A 24,442-nucleotide genomic window follows, 5' to 3' on the forward strand; every position below is an offset into this window, starting at 1 on the left:
CATTACCTGTTCAGTGGTCACAGCACTGGGAGATGGCAAATAAATAGGCTTTAGGAAAAATTAGAGAATTTTGTGACTTCTGTATAAAACCAATAGCCCCCTAATCTGTGCGGAAAAGCTCATGTTTTCTTTGGCAAATACTTACTGAGTATCTAGTCAGTGCTGGGCTCTGTGTTGAGTGCTTAGGATACAGGGAAGAAGGCGACAGTCCCCACCTTCAGGGGGTAACTTGGGGACTTATTAGATATGTGAAGGGGTGGATTATGAAACAGTGTGGAATCCACAAGCACTGCAGAGTCACACAGGACTATCCGCAAAGTTGTACTGGAATAAAGAGGGGGTGTCTGTGCTCATCGGAAACATTGAAGAGATCTATTTTTTACCCTGTGGAGCCCTGGTTGCTCAGATTCCTCCCTCACGGTCATACTGGTGGAGCCCCTGCTCTGTGGCAAGCACTGTGTCAGGACCGGAGATGTTGAGATGAACAAGAAGCCTGTCCCTGCCCTCCTCCATTTAGTTAGAAAGAAAGATCAACACGTGAGCAAGTCACTGCAGCAATGGGGTAAGCAGTATAATAGGGTTGGAAGGGAAAAAATCAGCTTTGACTCATGGAGGACTGCCCAGTCAACAAGCTGGGTGTATTGTCGCACACAACCACACCCACCACCAATCTTCTTACAAAAAACACTGGTTCGCTTCCATATTTATATTTTAATTAAGCCTCATCTCCTCTCTATGCTAACATTTCCCACTTGCAAAGCAGTTAAAGCTATTTATTTCCAAAAACACTTTTGTTTCCTTTGGTATGAGGAAAAGCAGTATAAATACTATGTGTCTACTTTTTATAAACCTTAGCCTGCTTATGTTTTCCAATGATTAAAGCAACAAGATTTATAGTGTTGAGTGTAGGGAGAGAGTGACTCAATAAATGAATGTCTGATGTTTGTTACTTTTAGAAGTCTGTCTCTCAGTATGTTGTGTGTGCGCGTGTGTGTAAATGTACACACACATACACACAAACTTGTAACTCGACCCTAAGCGTACAAATGCACTCCACATGATAAGGTTTCAAAAATGGAGTTCTATAAGTGATTGATAAAACAACCATTCCTTATGTGTGTGGTATATATTGAAACTTCAAGAACGCTCCTAGTTACAATGAAAAGCAATCATTCAGCGATTGGTTTTCAACCCTTTTATTTTTTCCTTTGAAGAATGCTCAGGGCTACCGGTCCCCTGAAAGGTGTTATGAAACTAAAGTGAGGGCTGGTAATGTTTCTCCACTAGGACAGGGGAAGTTAAGTTCAGGGGCGCTCTGACCCAGCACACTCTCTACCCAGCACACAGGTCTGGTCAGAGAAGGCTCCTGGGCCCTGATGGCAGTGTTCATTGTCTCAAGGCCCAACTCATTACCCCTAGCACCAGCTGTCGTCTTTGGAAAGGTGCTCCAGGCTACCGTTCCTCCTGGAAGAAGCTGAGGTTTCCCAGAGCTGAAGCTGGGAAGACTCTTGGCCATCTCCCTAAGCAAACTCTCAAGTGAGGAGCCAGACCATACGCCTTTGAGATCTAGAAAGCAAACAGAACTGGGGCAGCTTGCCCTTTCTCTTTTTCACATCTGCAAAATCATTTCAAAAATCATAATAAAACGTAATGTGGTTACCCTTTTTCTTTGGAAATACTGTCTTAGAATGAAGAAAAAAGTACTTAAAAAACAAAAGCAAGCAGCCTTATTGAAATGATGTGGGTGGAATGTCTGTGATGATTTGCTGCCTTTGGGAAGGTAAAGGTCTGCAGTGACAATTATTTCGCAAACACAGCGGATAAAGTCCACATTGCCACACAGGAGCATGTTTTCTATTATTTTCACTAAAACACATTCTTACAAATATTTGTTACTTTTGGATGTTGCTGCTTAGTGTTTTGTAGAGAACATCCTACTGTCCCTCATTTCTTAATAAGAGCAGAACCTTTGGGGAAGCAAGGCATTGAGAAGTTCTAAAAGATTTGTCTCCTTCTATTTAGGAAGTTAGCTCACTTTATAGGCTACCAATCAGAGTCAGTCTCTTCTCAGAGGTTTTACAGAGTTTCCTGTTCTGAGTTTCCTTACCTTTTAAAGTTTCAATCACTATACAAAAGATAATACACTTTTGGGATAGTCTTTATCAACTTCAAAATTTTTAAAATGTACTTGGGTACCTTTCAGTTATGCTTGTCTGCTTTGAGGAAGGAGCTGAGAGAGCTCACAAGAAAGCCCTGCTGTGGGGCACCTGGGTGGCTCAGTGTGTTAAGCGTCTGCCTTCGGCTCAGGTCATGATCCCAGAGCCCTGGGATCGAGCCCCGCAGCGGGCTCCCAGGGAGCCTGCTTCTCCCTCTCCCTTTGCCTGCCGCTCTGCCTACTTGTGCTTGTTCTCTCTCTATTAAAATCTTAAAAAGAAAAAGAAAACCCTGCTGTAAGAATAGGAGACTGGCAGGACACCTGGGTGGCTCAGTTGGTTAAGTGGCTGCCTTTGGCTCAGGTCATGATCCCAGGGTCCTGGGATGGAGCCCTGCGTCAGACTCCCTGCTCAGCGAGGAGTCTGCTTCTCCCCCTGCCCCTCACCCAGCTCGTGCGTGCTCCCTCTCTCTCAAATAAATACAATCTTAAAAAAAAAAAATAGGAGACTAGCAAGAGGGAGAAAGATAATTACAAAAGAATAAGATAATGGCTTTCTTTGAACAGAAAGCTTGGCACCCAGCCTTCTTGACAAAAAGGAAACCTAACAGACCTTGCTGAAATGTCAATATATATTTTTTTTTGCTACATTCTAAAATTGGGCTATTGCAATAAGAAACATCATTTCCTCCACTTAGCAGACTATATATAATTGTATGTCAGGATTTTAATAACTTTCATGCATGTTGATGTATTTGAATGGTGACTATTAGTCAAAATCAATCTGTCTTGAACCAATAAACAAGGAGTGAGACCATGGGGAACATCTCTTTGCCTAAAAGCACAGGCATCTGGTCACCACAAAACAAAGTTTAGGGAAGAAGATTCAGGAATTCACCATGAGGGCCTCCTATTTTACCGATTTAACAATCTTTGCCTCAAACCCTTACCAGCCATTGACATTTAAATGATCTTCTTCTCCCTAGTGCTACCAGTGGCTGAAGGAAAGAATTGTAAGTGAAGAAGGCCGAAAACAGCAAAACAAACTAAAAGACCTTTCCCCAATTGCTGAGCGTCTGGGATGCACACTACCTCAGCTAGCTGTTGGTAAGAAAATGACCGGGGGGGGGGGGGGAGGGGGGGGAGGCTTTGCTAGATCACAGAAAATAGTTTTCACATCCCTATCATGATAAAGTATCTAGTGTAAGGGGCAGACTGATCTCTGAAGCATAAGCTCCTGGTTAATATTATCTAAAACAAAGTTTTCAAAGTTCCCTAGAATTTTCTACATGTTAAAACATTTCCTTCTTCTATCCCTTAGAACGCCGTTTAAATGAGACTAAGTGAAAACACATACATCCTCATGGTGTCTGACATGAGTGGCCCTCAATTGTGTAGTGACATCCATTTCTTCTGGCTTGGTTTTCCCTCCCTGTGGAAGCTAAGGTGGGGCTGGTGACAGGCCAGATGCAGGGCTGGGGGTGCCAGGGGCCCAAGGCTACTACCCCATGGAAGCCTATCCTAGAGGAGCAGCTTCACTCTGCAACTTCCTGAGGGGCCATGAAAAGTGCTCTAACTGTGGAGTTGAGGAACCATCATGGTCACTCGTATGGCTGAAAACCACATGTACCAGTGCTGTCCAATAGAAACAGAATGTGAACCACATATTTAAATTTTCTAGTGGCCATACTCAAAAAAAGGAAATAGGTGAACTTCATTTTAATGACAGATTTTATTTAACCCAGTAATGGCCCAAACATTACCATTTTAACACACAATGACTATAAAAAGTTATTGAGATATTTTATATTCTTTTTTTCATACTAAGTCTTCAAAATCCAGAATGTATTTTATACCTACAGTACATTTCAATTCACATCTCCAATAGTCACAGGTAGCTTAGAGGCTAGGTACCGAACAGAAAAGCCTGTAGACTTTCAGCTCCCTTGCTCCACAGCAGCGCTTCATGCTCACGGTCTCATCTCCTTAAGCATCAGAACAATCCCTTGAGCCGTATGCTGTCACCTGCCCTACCTTACAGATGTTAAGGGAGTATTTGCAATCATTATCTCCACCTCACAAATGAAGAAACTGAAAGTTACAAAAAATCCACAGGGTAGCTATGAGAAAAGAGTAAAATGGTTGTAGATTCTAGAAAAAATTCCCAAGGGTTAAGAAACAGCAGGAACTGGGGCTATTCCAACACAGTGAAATAAGGACATAAAAAACTCAAGTTCTATGAAAACAAAACAACGTGACACAGTAATTGTTAGATGCAAGATCCTTCTGTGGTTGGAAGGCAGGGAATGGCTGCAGCTGGAGACAGAAACGGGAGGTAGTTGGGGAGAGGGTGGGGAATATCATTTACCCAGGTACATACATACAGGACTTGTTTTAGTCCTTCCAAAAAAAAAAAAAAAAGTCAAAGAATAATGTGACTATTAGCATCCCTGCAGCTTGTTGTAAAAAGTATTGGCCATTTGACCATAAGCAAGTTATTTAACCTATCAATTTTCTCATCTATAAAATGCGTGTAACACAGATCTTACAAATTTGTTGAGTAAAGGGAAATTATATATATAAAGCAAAGAGTAGGTGCTCAGTAAGCTCAGTAAGCTCTGTTTGCAAAGAATGAGACACCTCGGAACTACAACTCCGTCCATTCCTAGCCATGGTGTGTGGTCAGCGTGACAAGCAGGGAAACATCTCTTCTTGAAATACGGTTGGTTCAAAATACAGTTTTAGGTGGTAACAGGACAGTGAGTTTTGAATTTAGCTCTGAAAGAGAAGAAGTGTCCTTCTCAAGAGGAAATCTTGACCAGATTTAAACTTTCACTGGATGTTAGATATGCATGAAAGACTCAGAGTTACAGTCTGAGTCTAAGTTAAAACATGCTTTGATTCTCCCTTTCCTTCCTCTGTGCCCCCAGATGTCTTGCTTGCCTGTCATTTTTTTTTCCTTCTTTATAAACGAGTAGTTTCACTTTTAAGCGCAGAACTCTCAAACCAAGAGGGAAATTATTTCCAGGCATATTACCTTTGATCAGCTAGAAGGGAGTAGGGGGAGGGAGGATCCTTTGGCAGGAAACAAACCGCTTGAACTCAAGTGTGGGCTGCCTCCCATGTCACACACCTGCACTGGAGCCAGCCTTCACACTGCTCCTAGGCTTTCTGGACAGGGCTGTTGCTGACACTTGCTTAGAAGCTAGAATCATCTGCATGTGTTATCACGCTGGCCAGTTCTGCCCAGTTGGTTCTCCTATGCCCTACAGCCCATGGAGAAAATTCGCTATTGCTGACATCGGGTAGTTTATGGGCAAGAATTTTCCCAGTGCCCGGCTTTGACCTCAATACTTAACACCAGAGCCAAAAGAGTTCTCTAAGTGCAAAGCAGGAAACAATGCAGCCAGGGGGGAAAAAAAGGTCCTGGATCCCTTGCCGTTTTGCCTATATAGAGTATTATTTTGCCCATGTGGAAAGATTTAGTGATTGCCTCAAAAGGCCAGAGCCTGGTAACAGCTTAAGAGGATCTGTTGCAGGGCCTGAGCAAACGGGGCAGAAGGAATACTTGGGGACACCCATCAATCATTCACACCTGTGTTTATTCAACAAACATGTAATAAGCACCTACTATGTGCAGGTACTAGGCTGGGTGCTGAGCATCCAAGTGCAAACAACACCTATCTCACAGCCTGGTGGGCAAGTCAAGAAAATAAAATAGATAACTTTAATACAGTGTTGTAATAAAATAACTGACAAGGACACAGAGGATTATGGAAGTTAAGTAAAGTGTAGGGGCTCCCAACCCAGCCTGGGATTCAGGGAAGGGCTGTGGGAGAAGACAGTACCCATGAGGAGTCTCAAATGACCGAGGAGGGATCACTGAGGCAGAGGGACATTCCAGGCCAAGGGTACACTTGAACAGAGGACTTGAGGAGAAAAACAGCATGATGTTTGGGGATGGAAAGGATTTACCAACAGTTCAGTGCTGCTGAAGCCCAAAGTTCAAGGCAGGGAGTGAGAAGACACGAAGCTGGAGAGGCAGGCTTTCTAGTAAGTTTACCAGGATGAGAAATGAGAGTTTCATCTTATAAGACAATGATTATGTGAGATACATGTTGAAGAACTTTTAACCAGGCATGACATGATCGGATTTGTACCTGGGAAATGTGCTGTTCTTGTCACTCCTGTGACAGATTATGGGGGAAAAGGAGGGGGAAATCCAGTCAAGAGGTGGGAAAACCAGCTGTGCAGGAGAGAGACAGTGAGGTCCTGAACGAGGACAGTGGGCAGTGGAACCAGGGCAGTGATTCTCCAAGTGTGGGCCACATCCACATGATAGAATGCTATTCAGCAATAACAGAAATATTTACTAATAAATGCTATTAACATGGGTGAACCTTACCAACATCATGCTGAGTGAAAGAAGTCAGACAGAAAGGATCCAGGTTATAGGATTCCATTTAAATTCAATGTCCAGAAGTAATAAAATTTATAGGGGTACAAAGTAGATGAGTGGTTTCCTGGGACTGGGGGTAGAAATGGGATTAACTGTAAGTGGTGATGGTTGCACATTTGATAAACTTATGAAAAATCATTGAATGATTAAATGGGGGAATTTTACCCCAACAAAATTGTTTTCAGAAAAAGCATCGTCCCTGGACCAGCAGCATCAGCAGCACCTGGAAGCTTGTTTGACATGCAGATCCCCGGGCCCCACTCTAGCCCTTCTCAGTGAGAAACTCAGGGGTGGCACCCTGTCGTTTTTCGAGCCCTCCAGGTGATTCTGATGCATGCTGGATCACAGAAATATTTAGGAGGAATAATCAACTAAATGTGGTAATTAAAAGGGAATGCAGGCTCAGAAAAAGGACAGTTCCTAAGGATAACACCCCGGTTTGGGGATTAGAAGGCCAAGTTGCTGGGTGATGGCCCCAAAATGAGACTGGGAACACAAGAAAGACAGGCTTAGTAGTAAGTAGTAAGCCGTGTGCAGTGCCCGTGGGACACCTAGCAGGGTGTCCAGCAGACACTGCATCTAGGCATCTACAGACACCTCTAGTTGCAGACATCTACTGTAATCACAAGGAGGTTCCTAAGGAACTTGGCTTCTGACACGGTAAGAAGGGGACTAGAGGGCAAAGGAGTCCTCTCAGGGAGTCTAAACTAGCCTTTTAGAAGTTTACAAGTTAGGTAGGCTAATTTTAGAATGGGACAAATTTGATAAAGGAAATGGTAAGAAATTTAAAATTCAGGAGAGAAAGTGAGAAACAATGATCAATCAAGTCCAAGAAAAGGCAACAGGAATTCAATCCAGGGCAGACTTCGCCCTTGAACAGAAACCAGACACATCATCTTCTGAAACTGGAAGGTGTGGATGTGCGCTTGTGGGTTATTGAGGAATATACCACCTGATAGACTTAATTTTCTACATACAGTAGGAAGCCAGGTCATCTGCCAAGAGCGAAGGGACGGGGCTGGATAGAGGGTTTAAGGGTGGAGGTTGCTAGAGAGGCAGAAGGAGAGAAGTAAAGGGTTGAAGGCTGGCATGTTGAATCTTGGACTAGGAATAAAGGGAAATCCTGAGTTTGACAGTTGGGTAGAATCAAAGAACAAGATACCCAGGGTCTACAGGACTCTAAAACAGATGAGGAACAAGAGCATGAATAAGATGGAGAAAGACAGACTGTGGGCCAAGATGGAAACAGGAATGCAGACGTCTGCCGGGGAGCAGGGTCAGGTGTTTTCAGGAGCAAGAACGTGGTCCTGGGGTGGACAGCTCAACTGGATACCCCAGCTGTTGAGGCAAGTCCTCATGCAAAAAGTGTGTGAGCCCCAAGCCCTCAACTCAAACGCACAGATTCTACTAAACCCTCTGCAGGATAGGGGTTGCTGCTGAGGTCTTTAATCCTAGAGAGCATTGTCTATCCCCCCCCCCCCAAAGTTACTAAGTTTCAGTTGCAACAGTGGGGGTTACAGGTGGTGTTTAGAAGCTAATCAATAAGAAGTGTTTTGACATCCTGACCATGTGTTCTTTCTTCCCAGCATGGTGCCTGAGAAATGAAGGTGTGAGTTCCGTGCTCCTGGGGTCCTCCACTCCTGAACAACTCATTGAAAACCTCGGTGCCATTCAGGCAAGTACTACGGCCCTTCCCACCAAACTCCAGGGGTATCATGGTCCTCAGAAGATGTCCCCAGGCAGTGTCCCATCTCTCTCCACCTCTGTCCTTCATTGTGTCATGGCTTCCCAAAGACTACCTGTTCCTAGATGGGGGGTGGAGAGGATGGGGGTGCAGGGGGCAAAGGCACAAGAAGCAATAGAACTTTTAGTGTACATGGATCCAAGGGTGTCCTCTTATGAAGAGGCGATGTTCTCAAAGCTCATTCTTCAGGATGGGTTGTGGGATAGTGCATTCCAAGACCCAAGCAATGGGACACTGGGCGACGGGGTTCCCAGGACTTACCATAAAAACCTGCTTGAAATGTAATAGCCACAGGACAATGTATGTACATCATTTATTCATTAGTTCTTTCCCCAAATATTTGCCAAGCTACATCGTGCCAACAGCCCCCTTCTGCTCCCACAGCATCCTGTGTTCCTCCCCCTCCATCACAGCATTTACGATCGTGTGATAGAATTACCCGTCTTCCCTGCCGGACAGGAAGCTCCCTGAGGTCAGAGACCTGTGTCTTTCTCACATCGCCACTGCTTTTCCAGTTCCCAGCAAACTACATATCCCTTAGTCAGCCATCAAATACCTGTGGAATGAATGTTTCCCGCATTTGAAAGAGGAACTAGGCTCAAAATTCTATTTTGGACTTCCAGGATCACATCTTCCCTAGCAGCCAATTCAGGACTAACCACCCACTCTTTCCTCCGCACGGACAGGAACTGGTAGGAGCCTGCAGCTGTGCTCTGGGGAGCCCGTAAGGGCAGTGAGAGGGGAAGCGGGATTGCGATGTTCCTGGGAATTCCATCTGTGGAGACGGTGGGGCTGGTGGCTACTGTGACCATCCCCTACCCCCGAAGGCCACACCTCAGTCCGGAGCCTGTGCCACTCACAGCCCGAGGGTCCTGAGGAGGAGCCTGCCCACTACTCGTGCCACAGCCACCACCTACCAAAACCGGCATGGATGTGTAGTTTCCTACTGCTCCCAGGGGAACAGAACGGTCTCCCCCGCCCACCTGTCCCTGAAGCAAGCCTTGTGAACCCTCCCAAAAGGAAACCCACGGACGTGGCAACAAACATCATTAAACTTTTTGAAATGTTTAAAACCCTTTTGGCAAATAGCCCAGGATATGCTGGGAGAGAAATGGTGCCAACCTCCCTCCCCCCATCACTTTCTTAGGGCTCTGCAGCAGGGTAATCACCTCTGCCCCTGCCACAAAGAACCCCTTGCAGGCCCCCAACTCCTCCTGGATTCTGTGGGCTTCCATCCCTGCGTGGGGAATGCTCCCTCTTATGAAAACCACCCCTACCTTATTTTCACTTATGCTCCGGGAAAAGACAAGGAGGGATGACAATGGAGGAAATAGAGGTACAGTCTGTACACAATGGAAAATCCAATGATTTCAATTCCATTCATAGTTCTTATGTATTAGACGTTTGGCACCACGCTAGGCAGAGTACTGAGAAAAAAAACAGGCCTCTGCCCTCACGAGCTCACAGGCTGGCTGAGAGTGAATTCAGAAATCTGTCCCTTAGTTCATTCACATCCTTTGAGCACCTACTACGTACCAGGCACTGGAGACACCATCGGAAACAAGAATGATACTGTCCGAGCTTCAAAGAGTTTACATTCCAGGGGGAGAGGCACGTAATAAACATGAAATAATTTCAAAATGTGAGGACTATTAAGTAACTGAAGAGGGTTCTGTGATAGAGACTAATTGAGGAGGGGGTGGGCCTACTTTAGGTGATGTTTTTGCCCCAGGCCTCTCTGGGATATGCATATTCTAAAGCTCAGGGAAGAGGAGAAATGTGCAACACCCAAGCATGAGCATTCCAGACACAGTGGGGAACAGTGCAGAGGCCTGGAGAGGGGAAGGAACTTGGCTTTTTCCAGAAACCGCCAGCCTAAGGCTAATGTGGCCAACGTGTCGTGAACACAAGGGGCAGTGCGTGCACTGAAGTGGACGCAGGCAGGAGACAGATTTCACAGGACGCTGAACAGGTTAGTCTTGTTGTACATGCCACAAATCCTTGGGAGCATTTTAAGAGGGACATGCTGTTATTTGAACTTTTAAAGATGGTGCTGGCTGCTGTGTAGAAAGTGGAATGAAGAAAGGCAAAGGCAGTTGTCCAGGTGACAGGAGATGGTGGCTGGGGCTAGCGAGGATGGTGGCCGTGGAGGTGAAGTGGATGGATTCCACAGGCTTTGCACACAGACACCATGACTTGCTGGTGGCTTAGCCAAGAGGGAGAAACTGGGATTCCTATCATGCTAACAGAGTGACCACTGCCATCCCAGGAGGAGTTACTACCACCTGGGAATGGTTAAAAAAACAAACAAACAAACAAAAACTCCATGGCTGGGGGAGTATTCCAGGTAGCAAAAGATTTAAAATAATAACATTTTTTTAAAAATTAAAAAATATGTATTTCAGAGGAAAACTCTGAGTCCATCATCTTCCCAAAGCATTTGCCCCCTAGCAAGGCTCAGGCTGATAGCAGGATGGGGGGGAAGAGATGCTCCAACGGTCAAGGGAAAAGGGACCATTACCCAAGCTGGGAGGCTGCTACCTTGGAGGCTTTATCATCCCCTCCCCCTTTCCACTCCTACCTCCGGCCAGCCCAGCACCGAAAATTCCACCCTAGGCAAGTTGTGGCTGGGCAGCCAGGGGCACCCAGCAGTGGTGGGACTGGATGCAGGATAAAGTGTGCAGTGCCAACAGTTGTCAAAAAAAGGAAATTTCAGAGTCAGCTGCTCCAAGGGATGGAACGTGCCTAAGACATGCATAAATTGGAGGGACACAGAAGTCAGAGCCTCAGTTAAGTGGGCAAAACTGGAGAGGAGACCCCACAGCTGCAGGAAGCCTGCCATCACCTGCACATGCCCCCACCCTAAAAAACCTAAAAAGTAGACAAGCAATTCTCTCCCCACCCTGAGGCTCCCCATCACCTGCTCAGAGAAATCCAGCCTTCTCAGTGGTCAGGCCCTTCTCACATCCAGGGCTCATCTCCCCTCACCACTCCTTCCCTGGTGTCCTCAGCCCACCAGTTATTCCAGTCAGTAGAACAGCAAGGTTGCCAAACTGGTAGCCTGTGGGATGTCTGTGTAATCCGTAGTGGATGAAAATGTTTTACAACAGTTGCCAGCATTAAAAAATTGGGCGACTTCACGTAAAATTCTGGATGTATGGCTTCTTAAAAATTTAAGTCTTACAACACTATATATACATTTTTCATGTTTTATTCAAGTCGTTTTATGGTTTCTTTTTTTAATGTTTAAATCTATCCGAAATTTACTTTGGCGTAATGAATGAAGAATTTTTTTCTCCTCACACGGCTAACCCACTGTATTTTAGACAAAACTTCCCACAAATCTACTTTCTAGATTTGGTTCTCTTTGTTGCAGTCTCATTTAAAAGAACATATTCATTTCAATTCTCTGAGACTCCTAAGCTGGTGGGAAATTAAACTCTCCCGCTTTAGCTCCGGATAGGAAACCGTTACCCAGAACTAGTTTCTCAGGCGGAATAGCTCTACTATTCTGCCAAACCCTCAGGCTTTTGAGACTAGCACTTGAGTGGAGACTAGGTGGAGTGGAGACCCCGGCCAACATGACAGCAGCAGAGGAAGGGCAAGGCCGAAACCTCAAAACTGGCCGCCATCGTTCTTTTGCCAGTCTCCACACAGGGTCAGTCTATTCCTAGGAAGAAGTCTGCCTTTGTCCTTTGCCTTATGGTGTAATGTGGTCCCTTCTCAGGATAAATTCTAGCCTTGGGTGAGCTCGTCCTCTCCCAAGGCTTCAGTGGGTAGGCGTGTCCGTGGCAAGCAACTCATAAGCCCTCCACTCCAGCCCTCCTGCCGGCACCAATCCACAGCTCCACCCGGCTCCCTACAAGCCGTGCCGACGCGGATATCCCCCAGGCACCTTCATCTCAACACCTCCTACTTCAAAAACCTCTCGTACTCCACACTCCTCCTGTGGTTCCCAGGCTCAACGATCAACATCTCCATCCTTCCAGTCCTTCAGTCTTGAAATCCTCCTCGGCCTCCAAAGTGTCTCTCCCAGCCACTCCTTTTCTACTCCACTGCCACTAACTAGTTACTGCTTTTATCATCTCTGGCTCCAGCAGCAAGAAATGTCTAACATCTGGGTTCCCTTTCCATCTCCTCCTTCAAGCTACCTCTAGGTGTCTGACGGGGTTGCTCCCAGCTCAGAAGTCCTGAGAGGTTCCCCGCTGCCAAGAATCAAGTCCCAACTCCAAAGAGTGGCATTCGAGGCCTTCCATGCTGATAACCCCAACTTCCCTTTGCCCCAATTCCTACCATCACCACCCTCTACACTTTCTTCCCTCCATCTCAGACTGCTCAGTTTTCCAAGCCAGTCCAGCTACGAGGGATGCCTGTTAACCCCTGGCCACCCTTCACCAGGGTTGTGACCACCAGGGGCAGAGAATTTCTCCTTAAGTCTCTAGACCTGTGCTGTCCACAACCCTAGCCTCTAGCCACAAATGGCCTTTTAGTGCATGAAACCAGCTTATCAGAATGGAGATGCACTGTAAGTGTTAAATGTACTGGATTTGAAAGACTTAGTACTTAAAATATGTAGGGCATTTTAATTTTCTATGCTGACATGTTGAAATGTTTTAGATAAATGGAATAAAAATGTTAATTTCACGTTTCTTTCCACTTTTATGTGGCCGCTAGAAAATTTGAAATTCTGTGACTCATTGTATTTCTATGAGCCTTCATTTATACATTATGCCTTTATTCAGTTCAGCAATACTTCTAAGCACCAACTATGAGCCAAGCACTCTTATCACAGGAGATGCAATGGTGAAAAAAACAAGGTCCCTGACCTCAAGGAGCTTACAGTCTGGGTGGCGGGCTTACATCTAGTTGTGGATTATAAATGTATACAAGTCTAGACGACTCTGCTTAATATTACACAATGAACAAATGACCATCAAGTACTAACCATATCCTCTGTACTTCTGCTCCTCAGGTTCTCCCAAAGATGACATCACATGTGGTAAATGAGATTGATAACATATTGCGAAACAAGCCCTACAGCAAAAAGGACTACCGATCATAAGGCAGTGCATGAGCCACGGGATGTGCACGGTTCAAACTGCAGTCTCTACTGGTACAGAATGGTGTCACTAGCCAGTCTTTTGAGTCACTTAGCAGCCTGCTGCTCAACCTCTAGTATTCCCGGATTCTGAGGTATCTGCTGTCGCTACCACTGTGCACCTGAATTACGAGCACATCTGAAAACTCACAACCAAGGAAATCCATTCTATTTTCTTATCTTGGACTGGAGTCACCTCTTCTTGCATTGCTCTGTACACCTCATGCTTATGCCACAGGAAGTGTATGAGGGGAGGACAGATTACCTTCAGGCATTTAGTAACTTAAGGCTGTACAGATGTATTTTTTCCAAAATGCATAAAATCCACAGATGCAATGTGGATTGCATCGGAAACAGGCTACGTTAACTCAGAAGTCGTGGGAGAATAAGCAGAAACAACTTCACATTGTTTGTTTCTAGTTCCACATTAAGGTTAGCAAGAGTTGTTTCACCGGTCATTCAACAAAACTAAAATTCCAAGGTATTTGCTTTCATTACCTTTTAAAAATATTCACTGTTGCCTGGCCCCAAGAATGCCCTGTATTGTAATTTACCTGAGGTATCCATTAGGATTCTATTAACATTATGTCCATTCACACATAGAGATGGTGAAAGGATGAACACCCAATCTTTAACTTGAAACATTATGCCTAATTTATGAAAAGGAGGATTACACTGCTTTGGAAGCTTAGGCCTTGAATAAAATGTAGTATCTACAATTGAAGTGTTCATTTTTGACTACATTTTATTAAAACCTGCTTTATATATCTGACTGCTTGTAGGCACAGCTTCTGCAAGTTTAAATATGTGAGTTTTAAAAATATACACATGCTCAGTTTTGTAAGTAAACCTGTAAAATACCCATAAAGGCAAATGTTTGTTTACTGTTTAATTAGCACTGGGACTTTACAATAGGATGCTTGTTTTTGAGGAGTTAACATGAAAGTGAATCATGGACTTTGTGAAAAATGCTGTCACTGTTCAACTTATGCTGGGTGAATTAACTTGCCTAGTAAAAAGCAAATGTTAAAATATTTCCTGATTCTATAACCACATTATATGCACTAAACTAAATGCATGAAAGCTCTCTGCATGGATCAAAGGGACCTAGCCCTGTTGCACACAGAAGCTGAGGGCTAACCTTGCCACTACGGACTGGTTACCTACCCTCATGAATATTCCACTTGAAAAAAACTTTAACAATATATTGTGTGTACCTGTAAGGAGGGAAAACCTGGTGGGGGGCGGGGGGAGTCCTATTTCTCTATTTGGATACCTGAGCATGTAAAATACCGATTTTCTGGCTAGCAAGTACCCCATACAGAAATCACTTTAAGATTTAAAGAATAGACTATCAGCTTAAAATGCTATTTTCTGCCACCATTTCCAAATATGTATTTCATGATTAAATTCTAAATCTTAAATTGTTAGTGTGAAATACCATTAAATTTTCTTTTTTGTTACTACTACCTGTATTCTAATAAGGAAACAGTTTGGGTTTTTTTGCCCAGGAGTACCAGAGTAATGATGGATCATCCTTCAGTTGTTCATTGTGTATTAAACCAGTGAACTACTGTATGCATAAATGAGCTGAAGTTGTATAATTGGAACTGCGATTTAACTTATTTGCTTAGAGTAATAAAAGCATTTTGTGCATTTAATCTCAAGTAGAGGTTTTTATCTGATCTTGCATTATAAGGGAATATATATATATATATATCTGCCTCCATAAAATAGGCAGTAAGAATCATCTGAATAAAAATTATGTTGGCAAGTAAGCAACACTGAATGATACCCAACAGAAACACAATATCAAAAGATTTCAGTAACAATCCAAACTTTTTTCTCTTATTAATGAATGATTAACTGCTAAAGATCTCTCTCATTGGGTTTTAGAAATACACTGCATGCACTAAGGCTAAAGCTTCTCAAACTCATTTAAAAACACCTGCAAATTAAAACCAAATGACAAACATTATTGCTTACCCATGGGAACTAGTTTTTTTTTTTTTTTAGATTTTATTTATTTATTTGAGAGAAAGAATGAGATAGAGAGAGCGTGAGAGGGGGGAGGGTCAGAGGGAGAAGCAGACTCCCTGCCGAGCAGGGAGCCCGATGCGGGACTCGACCCCGGGACTCCAGGATCATGACCTGAGCCGAAGGCAGTCGCTCAACCAACTGAGCCACCCAGGTGCCCGGGAACTAGTTTTTTAACAGACAAACCATCCGCCATGGTAAACATACTAGATTAGAAATGTCATGGGGCGCTTGGGTGGCTCAGTTGGTTAAGCTGCCTTCGGCTCAGGTCATGATCCTGGAGTCCTGGGATCGAGTTCTGCAGGGACTCCCTCAGCAGGGAGCCTGCTTCGCCCTCTGATCCTCCCCCCTCTCATGCTCTCTATCTCATTCTCTCAAATAAATAAAATCTTTAAAAAAAATGTCCGTTATATCCTTAAGAAAAATTTCCACGTACTCCCATATTCTTTTCTGGAAAGAATTTTGTAGCAGAGAGCATACCACTCCAAAGGGTAACCTGGTTAGCAGTCATCCACATACTGTAATCTCAGCCAGTGGAAATGCAAACTAGACGCTGTGTGCCTGGCTTCCCACTTGAAGAACTCATCAACAATAGTATACCATCTGTCATCAGATGTCACAGCTTCACATCAGCCAGGGCCACCACTCCTTGGCAAATGAGGAAACCAGGCCTAAAACCCAAGTATTCAGTGTTCCAGACCAGTGTTTTAAGGATGAATTTTATGAATTCTGTAGGTAAATTTTTAAGTTAAAAAAGCTTGGGTTAAGAATCCAAATTCAGAATCGGTTAAGAGGCAAAGGTCAAAGAGATGTCATGAAAACTCATGAAAGCCAATGAGAAGTGAGTCTCTAACCACATCCATGAAAATCTAAACCAACCACTCAAAAAACCCTCCTAATCTTCAATTCATTCCCCTACCTGGGAGTCCAAAGAGGTGGGATCTAATCCCCTTGAGCCCAAACAGATGGATCTGTAGATCAGTGCTATGTCTCTGTATCCTTTATGTCTCCAGAAACAGCAGTGACTGGCACACATACCGAAAACCCAGAAGTTCAGTGGGCAGGACAGCACAGCAGGCATATATTGGCAAAGAGGCCTGACACGCTGCTCTGTCACACAACCATATTACGCCCATCACTGCTGCAGACATCTGATCAGCAACTACAAAAATGCGCATTTACATGCGTGGGAAATTTAAATGATAATGGCAAATAATGTAATAAAGATGACATACTTATTCACATGGCTCTCATAAAGATATCTAAGAAAAATATAAATTTTAAAAAACAAAGTTTAATCATACTTAATAAGACCTTTCACAAGACTTTTGAGTAGGAATCCAACCTCCACATTTCAGTGAACTTCAAACCTTGTTGTAAGTTATTCTTTCCAAGTTAGAATAATTTACCAAATAGGACAACCAATAGATTTTTACTGGCTAAGAATAATTTCAATGTAAGATTTTTATGAAGCTGTAAAGGAGAAACTAAAAACAGGAAAATGTGAAATGAGCCAACAATTTAAGCCTCTACTTACCACAAGGAGGGAGGTTATTTAATCACTTTTAAAGATCCCCTTTTTATTTTACTGGTGTTGGATATGGGGTCTTTTTAAGATATAAATTCTGCAACAGGTTTTTAGTAACTAAACCAGATGCAGCACATCATAATTCTATGTACCACATAGCCATTTTCGATGATGGAGAGAGTTCTGGGGGAATAGTTCTGTAATTCCCAAGTAGTGGTATAGTAAATTCTGAATGAAAACTGAATATATGCCTTACAAACGTATGCACAGAAATTCAACAGTATAGAAAGTTAGAAACCATTATCAGAACCAAAAAGTGCTCTAGGTAAAATTCAGGACCAAAATCAAATTTTGCTTATTTGCTTTTCTACAAATTATTCAGTTTATGAATTCAAGGGACATTCTATGAAGAATATTAAGCTGATGCCCCTTTTTCACCACTCCATCTCAGGTACACATATTGTTAAGAATGGTGGCAACTGCCCCCCCCACCCCCTTTCAACACAGGCACTGCCATCTAGTGGCGTTTTTTTACCAGCAATTAAAAACAAAAAACAAACCAAAAAACACTAGGCCCAGCTCTGCTAACAAATAGATCCTAATGGTTTGTCAAATAAGTAAATGCATTTGGTACACAAACTCCATGCCACCAAACTACTGACTAGTTATCTACAAAAAAAAGTTAACACAGTAAGAAAAACCTCTTACGTATTACATATTTTGCAGTGACTCTTCTTGTGACTTCCTCATTATTCCATATTATCCAATGATGGCCCATGGATAATAATGCACCAAAGAAAAGTAAATTGCAAACTCCTAGAAACAATGAGTAAATACAATCCTAAATTAAAGACACTAAACCACTATGCAAATGTGCTCTTGCCCCGGTTTCCAAGTTCTTGGGCATGCCCATAGAAGATAAACTCCTGATGAACACCTTTCTATAAAGTTATAAACAAAACAGCAAATATTATTTACAACATTCACCTTAAATTTAGAAGTGGAAACTAAAAATTAAAGTTAAGATTAGGAATTAGGAATAGAATATTTCTTTTGAAGTACTGTTATTCCATAACCATTTTTTTTTTTTTTAAAGATTTTATTTATTTATTTGACAGACACAGCGAGAGAGGGAACACAAGCAGGGGGAGTGTGAGAGGGAGAAGTAGGCTTCCCACTGAGCAGGGAGCCCAATGCGAGGGTCGATCCCAGGACCCTGGAATCATGACCTGAGCTGAAAGCAGATGCTTAATGACTGAGCCACCCAGGTGCCCCTATTCCATAACCCTTTAAATAATACAAGCTAAAAAGCTTCCCCAACTTTTTGCACCAAAAAATGATAATTATCTCTGCACACACTGATTAAGAAATGCAAGACAATGTTCTTGGCTGAACTCTAGGGGCTGAAGAGGTTAATAGGAAGAAATTTTGTTCACAATCAATGGGAACTTGTGGGTCAAATTTGGGACGCCTGGGTGGCTCAGCAGCTTAAGCATCTGCCTTCAGCACAGGTCATGATCACAGGGTCCTGGGATCGAGTCCCACGTCAGGCCCTGCACTGAGTGCTAAGTCTGTGTGAAATTCTCTCTCCCTCTGCCCCTCCCACTTGTGCTCTCTCAAACAAATAAAATCTTAAAAAAAAAAAAAAAGGTCAAATTTATGAAAGTCCTGATGGAAAAAGGCTGCACTAAGTGCTATAGAAACACTAAAACCACTGCAATTCCTCGGAGAGTTCTTAGAATTCTGGAACTAAGATCATAAACATTATTCTAATCTCTTACACATCAATATTCAGGAAGGAGGTTCTCTATTGAATATTCCTCTAGTGGTGTGAGACCCTAGTCAAGGAAAACAATGATTCCAGTCTCTCGGTCAGGTCAAACCAACATGGAAGGGCTGAACTGACCTTCCTGGCCACCCAAGGCAGGGCTATACAGCTGAACAGTATGTGCTTTAACCCCACGGGACAACTCTCATATGCCTGGCCACTAATTTTAGGTTATTACCCTGGCTGCCTCGCTTCTGTTAAAAAAACAAAAGAACACTTTTCCACAAGTTTCTCTCCCCAAATTGGAGACCTTGTTTTTGAGTTATTTCAAATCACAAATTCAGAGATTTGTAAACATGAGGCTTCTGTTCAATCCCCAGGGGGAAAGGATTCTTCATTCTGATATTTATGGTTCACAAAAGTTGTAATATTGTGGTTAGAACACAAAGAACCACTTATTAACTTCTTGCTACTATTATAAATAATAACAGCTCAGTCCAGGTTACTGTGACCTCTGACAGATCAAGGAAACAAGTTATTTTCTCCTCTTGTGATTTAAGCACATTGCGAGACACTTTTTACCTTTTAAAAAATGTTCTGGCACTCTGAGTTTCCCTTGTTTCAATTCATTTAATTTCAACAATCTGTCAAAAAAGAGCCAATAAACAAATACTGAATTACATTTTGTTGGGTTTTTCAAAACCTCCAACTGCAGACTATAAAAACATCTTGTGTGTCTCTCACCCTGACCACCCTGCTACGTTTCCATATACCACAGGCCACCCGTAGATACAAAGCCAGGGGGCAAAGCCGGCTTGGTCTACTTGGAGCCAGTAGACAGGAGGGCGATGAGGCCTGATGAAGCACTTATGGATAAAATATAGTTCCTGTAAAAATTTAACGTTAAGGAAAGATTAAAAGCCCAAAAGTAGTTCTTCAACAAAATAAAAAGAGCCCATCTCTTTGAAATGCACTGTTTCCCATCTGACACTGTAAAATGACAATGATGTGCAGTCCCATCGTCTGCAAATGCAATTTACAAGACAGAAGGCTATAAAGAATGAAGAGCATTCACAGGAAATGTGTTCCAATTTTAAAAAGAAAACACTTGAGACAGAAACCTAGAACACATGATCACAAAGAAGACATCTGAATTCCATTTAACCTAAAGGAGAAGAGCTAATCAAGATTATGAACAGGAAGAAGAAACTTAGCTTCCCTGCCTCCAGCCAAGAGCAAAGGAAAAGTAAGTCTCCCCTGTCCATCAGTGTTTTGGCTACAGTTGGCCTGTAAAAGCAAGGAGGCTCTGAAAGTTCACAGCTACTCTCAGCCTCAGAATGGGACTGTTGAGGGCAAACCACTCTAGTATTCTCAGAAGACACAAGTTGGAGGAGTCTATTTTATTACATAAAATCTCCACTTAAAAGTATGGCTGCACATCCCTACCTAACACCTTTAATTAAAATTACCTAAAAAGAGAAGACTGATTCTTGCCCGCAAGCTCAATTTAAGAGCAGCTTGAAACACTGTTAAGATATTATGAAATCTGCCTAAATAACTACACTGGCTATCCACCCAATTCCAAAGCAGACACATGGGCTTATGCCAGGAGCTGTCAAAGAAGGCAAGTTTCTTTTGATCCTCAGAACTTATTTTTAAATAGGAAGATACACACGATCATATATGTAAGAGTGATTTATCATGGAGTTATAAACTTCAAAGAACTTTAAGTCAAACCCAAAGCCCTTATTTAAAATGTCCAGAAACTTGGGGCGCCTGGGTGGCTCAGTTGTTAAGCGTCTGCCTTCAGCTCAGGTCATGATCCCAGGGTCCTGGGATCGAGCCCCGCATCGGGCTCCCTGCTCGGCGGGAAGCCTGCTTCTCCCTCTCCCACTCCCCCTGCTTGTGTTCCCTCTCTCGCTGTGTCTCTGTCAAACAAATAAAATCTTTAAAAAATAAAATAAAATGTCCTGAAACTTGCCTGAGGTCACAGTGCTATTTAGTGAACTGATACCCTGGGCAGTTTTCTTCACAGTAAAATACTTGGGATAAATCAAAAACCGAAACAAACTATTGATTCTAGACTTCAAAAAATGCTAATCAACCTTTAAAAGGATACACTGTAGGGTTGAAGTTCTTCAATATAAAGAAGGAAGCAACAATGACCAAGACCAGGAATAGGGTGTTGTTATAGAAGATGGAAAATGTTGTAGCTTCATAATCAGCAACTTCGTTCTTCTTCCACAAGATTCTGTAGACAGACAAATTGATCAAGTTTATAAATATGTATTAAAATATTTTAAATACCACATGGCTCTAGTCCACTATAAGGTAAGTTTTTCCTTACGTATTCTAGACAGAATGTGTTTTTAACATTAAATTTAATCAGCACTGTGCCCTTTTTTCCTGCTGAAAAAGATATTTTACTCTACTGATAAAAATAGCTGCTTGGTGTATTACCTTTTTTCCCAGGCAGTCAGAGCTTTGGAGGAAGGGACAGATTAATTGCAATTGGCTTGGCTTCACCAGCAGCCTAAAGAGACATCGTTATCTAGGTCCTCACCTAAAACAAACTCCATGATCAGTAGCCAGATGAAGCTTTCCTGGCTGTGCTGGCTTAAGACTCTCAATAGCCTCCAGATCTCAGCCTTTAATATTACACCTGAAGACAATCCCAAAAACAAAACCTAGCCATGGCTCACAGAAGCAGACTTGTCTGCAACTATCTTTATCTGCCTTTACATAATTCAAACAAAGAATGTGCTTCAATATTAGGAGGATTTTTTAACTTCTGTAAAACCCATTTACTTTTTATTTAATCCATTTTACTCATTATGTTTTATTAACTAAAACTTTATCAGCCTTTTCTTTTACCTCTTCACACGGGCAGCAGGAAGTTCCAGGATGCCTATGAATAAGATAGCCTTTATTCCATTTGATTAATTAACTTTGTAAGGCAGTTTTTAGAAGAGTAGGTTGTGACCCACTAGCGGGACGTGAAATCAATTGGGTGGATTCAACGCTCAGGGAAAGTAACTGAGTGGAATGAGACCAGCATTTTTTTAAATAGAAAAATACTGAGGGTGCCTGGGTGGCTCAGTCGGTTAAGCATCTGCCTTTGGCTCAGGTCGTGATCCCAGGGTCCTAGGATCGAGCCCCACATTGGGTTCCTGGCTGGCCCAGTGGGGAGTCTGCTTCTCCCTCTGCCTGGCGCTCCCCTGCTTACGTGCTTGCACTCTCTCTCTCTCTGACAAATAAATAAAATCTTAAAAAAAGAAAAGAAAAATATCAAGTGTATCAACCACAGTAGGATAATTATTGTTTTGTGAAACGTTTGCATGTGTGCATGTTTGAGTGTATTTGGTCGAAAGGCGAAGTACTTTACTGTGATTATTATCAAAAAGGTTGAAAGCCATCACCACTGATGCTTTGTCCTCCCCAAAGATACACTACCCTGGGGCCAGATGATCCCCTCCACCAATCCTCTAAGGACAGCACTATGGCTAATGTCATTGGCAATTGCTACATTTTACTCACCAAATGTTTTAATCCAAAGTCAACAAGCTTGACTGTAAAGGAGCTAAATGAAATGAACTTAACTTCATCACAAGAAGTTTGTGTTCTCTAATATAAATGCCATAGGTCCTTGATTCTATGGATACCATCAACTTAATAAAACTTCTATTTACTGTAAGTTTGGGATAAGTAAAAGATACTACATTAAATGCAGCCATCAACTAAAAACAGCTCCTGATGTAAGAGAAGTTTAAATGTAAATTTAAAAAACATGTGACTTGGAATTGGAGGAAATAATTATACCAGTTTAACACTGATCAAAGAAAACACCATCTCAAAAAGATGCATAGCCCCAACATGGTTTAATGCTAGAAAACATTCAGAACGTTTGTTTTTAAGACACTGGTACAAGACCCAGTGGAGACAGGTTCCTTAAACAGGCTATTAGCATGCCTCCATTATGGTTGCTTAGATTATCCCACCTCCATAGGAGCACTTCTCCCTAACTCCTTGTCATGCCTGAATTAGAACCATCTTCAAAACAGTTGTGATAAAACAAGTGGCTCAATCCTTTAGGTTACTCCAGCTCCCGATATGTCCAAGTGTTACATCAGTGTATACACAGGACTATCTTGGACAGCTTTCAGAATTTTCTCTAGCCCAATGATATCCTGGTTCATTTAGAAAAAAATGAAGACCCCCAAATGCCCTCATCAGCAATAGTTCTGCCAAAGCTTCACTGGTAAGAAACTTAGTTTGGGAGAGCACGCCCAAGGAGTCATTTTTCAAGCCCAAGGAGTCATTTTTCCAAGGAGCATTTCCTACAGGGCAAAGACTGAGACCAAACTCAAGAACTGTTATAATCACATTAATACTAAATGACAGACCATTGGTAAGTCAAGAAGAAATAACACTCACACCCTGGGATAAATATTAATGACTCTCTGATTTTCCTCAGCTAATTTCCAACCCTGAATGGAGAGCAAAGCAGTTTCAAAGTCGCATGGGGTACATATTCCAAATGACTGTAGGTGGGAGCTTTGAGCCATTTGTATCTAGGCAAAGAGGTGTTGCTAAGCCTTCTCTTAAATCTCTTGAAGCACCTCTTTTGAGGGAGAAAAATACTAGATTTTTTTTTTTGTAAATACTAGATCTTAATGAGAGTCCTGATCTCAGTTAGCAGAGTCAATCATGAGTATACACCTGGATACAACTTTATCCAGTGTGGTTTTTGTGAAATAGTAACAGCACAAACTTCTGATGACAAGAACAGAAATTTTATAATCTTCTGACACTCTACATTTTATGTATTCACAAAACCTACACTTCATTCTTTGAAATACTGATTCAGCCAATGGCAAAGATATTTCATTTCCAATTCCAACTCTGATCCAGTAGTAGTGACTACCTGAATACCATGCTGAGAAAAATCCTGAGACATATCCCAGAATCAAGAACATGTGCCAGACTAAATCAGGCAAGTCTGCAGTGGGCAGAGGAGACACATTTGCCATCTCTGCTACAATTCATCACCTAAAACCTACAGAGCTGTAACAAGCATTTTGAAACTGGGTAACTGTGATGTACACTCCAATTTAAGAACCACTTTTCTAATAAATACTATAATTTAGTAAAAAGATTTTTTTTAAAGATTTATTATTATTTTTTAAAGATTTTATTTCTTTATTTGAGAGAGAATGAGAGAGAGCACATGAGAGGGGTTAGGGTCTGAAGGAGAAGCAGACTCCCCGCTGAGCCAGGGAGCCTGACGCGGGACTCGATCCAGGGACTCCAGGATCATGACCTGAGCCGAAGGCAGTCGCTTAACCAACTGAGCCACTCAGGTGCCCAGATTTTATTTATTTATTTGACAGAGAGAGACACAAGCAGGGGGAGAGGGAGAAGCAGGCTTCCCACAGAGTGGGGAGCCCAATGCGAGGGTCAATCCCAGGACCCTGGGATCATGACCTGAGCCGAAGGCAGATGCTTAACGACTGAGCCACCCAGGCACCCAGTAAAAAGATTTTTTAAAAAAATGTCCTAGATTCCCTATCTCTATCACCATGCAAAAATTTACAATCAGGGGGTGCCTGGGTGGCTCAGTCGTTAAGCGTCTGCCTTCAGCTCAGGTCATGATCCC

At 42.7% G+C, this 24,442-nt stretch overlaps 2 protein-coding genes across 8 annotated transcripts in view; one reads left to right on the forward strand and one right to left on the reverse strand.

Moving 5' to 3' along the window:
• KCNAB1 (potassium voltage-gated channel subfamily A regulatory beta subunit 1) overlaps positions 1 to 15,123 on the forward strand; it is a 370,920-nt gene extending 355,797 nt beyond the window's left edge. For 4 of the 6 annotated variants that reach the window (XM_081828363.1, XM_081828369.1, XM_081828370.1 and 1 more), the window contains 2 exons: positions 3,139 to 3,259; positions 8,198 to 10,921. In XM_081828363.1, coding sequence (XP_081684489.1) covers positions 3,139 to 3,259; positions 8,198 to 8,640 — 564 coding nt within the window. In that variant the 3' untranslated portion in view covers positions 8,641 to 10,921. Of the gene's footprint in view, positions 1 to 3,138; positions 3,260 to 8,197; positions 10,922 to 13,327 lie in introns of those variants that run through there. The other 2 variants (XM_081828375.1, XM_081828385.1) reach the window with 1 other exon arrangement.
• Positions 3,866 to 24,442, reverse strand: part of SSR3 (signal sequence receptor subunit 3) — a 29,352-nt gene continuing 8,775 nt past the window's right edge. Inside the window, exons 4-5 of one of the 2 annotated variants that reach the window (XM_081828402.1) lie at positions 20,906 to 21,037; positions 3,866 to 4,186 (exon numbers count right to left, since the gene is read on the reverse strand). In XM_081828402.1, the coding sequence (XP_081684528.1) occupies positions 4,183 to 4,186; positions 20,906 to 21,037 (136 nt within the window). In that variant the 3' untranslated portion in view covers positions 3,866 to 4,182. Of the gene's footprint in view, positions 4,187 to 16,764; positions 19,674 to 20,905; positions 21,038 to 24,442 lie in introns of those variants that run through there. The other variant, XM_081828398.1, reaches the window with a different exon arrangement.

The sequence above is a fragment of the Leptonychotes weddellii genome, chromosome 1, assembly GCF_054177405.1.
Source record: "Leptonychotes weddellii isolate Sample4059 chromosome 1, ASM5417740v2, whole genome shotgun sequence".
Taxonomy (NCBI): Eukaryota; Metazoa; Chordata; class Mammalia; order Carnivora; family Phocidae; genus Leptonychotes; species Leptonychotes weddellii.